Source organism: Fulmarus glacialis, unplaced genomic scaffold (genome assembly GCF_000690835.1).
Source record: "Fulmarus glacialis isolate BGI_N327 unplaced genomic scaffold, ASM69083v1 scaffold13837, whole genome shotgun sequence".
NCBI classification, from domain to species: Eukaryota; Metazoa; Chordata; class Aves; order Procellariiformes; family Procellariidae; genus Fulmarus; species Fulmarus glacialis.
Window position 1 is genome coordinate 39,732 of NW_009222737.1, and position 3,107 is coordinate 42,838.

Here is a 3,107-nt window from a genome sequence, read left to right on the forward strand (position 1 = left end):
GGTTTCCTTTGCCAGGTCACATAATTGACTAGTGTCCCTGCTCCCATGCATGGGCAGTGCAGCACTGTGGTCTCCCCCCATGTTCTGGGATCCCACCTGCTCGTCATGCATGCAGCACTGCAGAACTGCTGGAGCAGGGTGAAACTAGCAGGTCTCACACTCTAGGAAGCTCTGCTCAAACACATATTTCCCACCTGCACTGCTGCACGTAACTTTCTTGTCCTGTGTTACGGTGCTGCTGATGCAGCCCCTATCATGTGGCATTGAAAGCCAAGGTCCTTGCCAGGGCTGCTGCTGTTAGCTCATATACTGGCATTTTAGCCATTCCTTCCCTTTGCTTTTCTTTTTTTACAGTAATGCTGTAAAACAGACATACACTGCAGGATGACATCTTGGTGCTCAGAGTTAGGCACCAATAGCAAAGAAATTAATTCAGAGATGGCATTTTTGTTTAGATTACAGCAACTCTTGCATGGGCACTTAAGGGGATATAGAGGGGATAAACAAAGTACAAGAAGACAAATAGAAGATTGTAAACCAGAGCTGCTTTGTCTTAACTTCCAACTTATTTTTCCCCAATACCATTTTTGTGCCTAAAAATACACACAGCTACCAAAGTACAACTTGCACATCCATCTGCTTAACTTCTCAGAGTTTTTCTTGCTGTCAAGAGACCAGGAGCTCTGGGTTTGTTGTCCTTCACTCAGATCCAAAGCAGGCATGCCAGTAAAAGCAGTGTCCCGTTGTTCTAGGTCTGGTCACTGGGTGGGGGACGAGATCATGTCCTGGATGCCATCTCTCAGTGTGAACAGCTAGTGAAGGAGCGGGGCACACACGAACGCAATGCGCCCTGGCGGCTGTACTTCCGGAAGGAAATCTTCACCCCCTGGCACAACTCCCAGGAGGACCCTGTCAGCACTGATCTCATTTACCACCAAGTCATTCGTGGAATCCGGTTTGGAGAGTACCGTTGTGACAAGGTGGGTCTCATTCTCCTAAAGAGGCAAAACTATATTAACATTTCCCACATTAAAAAGCAGGAAGATGAATGAAGTTTCTAGCGGCTGTGAACAACCCTTCCCTTCTTAATGAACAGTTCCTGTCCCGGTGATTGTGCCAGCTGTCACACTGGCAGCTGTAATTAATACTTTTTTTTTCTGCAACTTTCAGTTCATGTGGCAGCTGGAGGCATGTCCAAAGGGGCAATTTGGGTCCTTTTAAAATATCTTTGCTAATAATCTCTTTGATGCTATGATTGTGTGAAGTTCATCTCTTCTTATGCTGGATGACTGTCAAGAGTTACCCAGACAAAAATGGAGAAAACCCCATTCCTAAATTGGCTTCAAGGTTGAATGAGGCTATCTGGACTTTGTGACATCTTTCTAGGCCTCTTTTAATGGATTAATTTTTTCAGGAGGAGGATTTGGTGGAGATAGGTGCAAAATATTGTTACATCCAGTTTGGAGATTCCATCCACAATGAACTTGTGCAGAAGGTGCTCCATGACTGTATCCCAGTAAAACAGCTAAAGTCCAAGCCCCTGGAAAAGTGGGTGAGCCTTATAACCTACGCACATGCTAAGGTAAGAGGTTTGTCTGGTAGTGCTGGGTAACCACTTTCGACCACCAGCTTCTGCTTCTTTCACCATTTCCATTTATGAATAGTCTGTTGGGGCAAGAAGCAAAAACATCTCAGTTTGTATATCCCAAATAATAAATTAGGGAGCGGAGAACCTTTCTACTCACTCTTCCATATAGGGCTCAATGAGGGGGGCAGAATGAAAAAAGTATTTTTAAATCTCTGAATAGAGTATCTTTTAAGGCTCTCTATCTCCCATCTGACAACTCAGTCAGGATGGGCATGGGATGGAATATTGGTTTTGATCTGGAAATGTATTACCTGAATTATTTCCATGGTACCCAAAGCATGTTAGACTCTGAACAGATCAGTCAGTGGGGATTTGAGGGAAATTTGGAATCCACATGCCTGTGGGCAGCCTCAGCTGCATGTGCCTTGGGTCCCTGGAGGCTGTTCCTGAATTGACTTTCTCCAGGTACCCTTGACACCAGCAACAGGAGAGGGCTGTTGGGAACCTCTGGGATCAGGCCTGCTCTTTGTTGTCTGCAGATCATGCAAACCAGATTTTACTGAGAAAACCTTGGGTATCTTTTTACGCTGCAGGCCCCATACACACAGGACCGTCTCTCCCGTCAGACTGTGAAAGAACAACTTGTAGATTTTGCTCGCTTTCAGTGGCCTTTGCTTTTTTCCCGATTCTTTGAAGTCACTAAGTTTTCAGGTAATACCTGGAGCCTGGGAGTAGAGGATAGATATAAGAACAATAGAGGAGGACTTGTATAGCATTGATAAGGAGTTTTTTCTGCATTTTCAGGCCCCAGCTTGCCCAAGAACCACTTTATCGTTGCCATAAATTGGAAAGGTATCTGCTTCTTGGATGAGTCAGAAAAGCGGCTCCTTGAGCTGACCTTCCCAGAGATAACTGGCATCCACACCAACAGGTGAGTGCCCCAGAAAGACAAGATCTGAAGAAGGCATCTCTGCCCATACTCAGAGAAGGAATTCCATGTAGAGGGAGGTGTGCTTTCTCTGCTGTCCCCCTAGGTGATTTGATCTGAGCCTGGAAAGATGATTTAGCTTAGGTCTGGGAAACAGAAAGGGACAAGTTCTGAGCAGTCTGTAAAGGAAACACTGAAATGGCTGAATACTCCCAGCTGGTGGAAGGAAAGATGATGCTGCTCAGTCAGAAAGGTGTAAGGAAGCACAGACATGCATCAAGACAAGAATGGTCCGAATAACTAACATAGTTAAGTCATCGTCTGTTACGCTTGCTGGGAGTTTGTGTACTTCTCAGGTGTGATGGACCTGAACAGGATAACTGAGGTAAATAGGGTAACCATTGGCTTGCTCAGGGCACACATCCTTGCATCAGATCACTCAGAGAATAGGGTCTTACATACACAAAAAATACCTCTGTGAGGACTGTCACAGATTTAATTAGTTGCCCAGTTACTCCAAAAGAAGAGAGTTCTTTTGTCTATAATGAAGCACTTTGGGGCAAAACATGGTGGAGTCCAGGGTGAACCTGA

General features: G+C 45.2%; 1 protein-coding gene across 1 annotated transcript in view; it reads left to right on the top strand.

Annotated features, from left to right (window-relative positions):
* MYO7B (myosin VIIB) overlaps nt 1-3,107 on the top strand; it is a 48,577-nt gene that overhangs the window by 30,431 nt on the left and 15,039 nt on the right. Inside the window, exons 31-34 of the mRNA XM_009581564.1 lie at nt 753-980; nt 1,415-1,582; nt 2,182-2,299; nt 2,393-2,519. Of these exons, the coding sequence (XP_009579859.1) occupies nt 753-980; nt 1,415-1,582; nt 2,182-2,299; nt 2,393-2,519 (641 nt within the window). The remainder of the gene's footprint in view (nt 1-752; nt 981-1,414; nt 1,583-2,181; nt 2,300-2,392; nt 2,520-3,107) is intronic.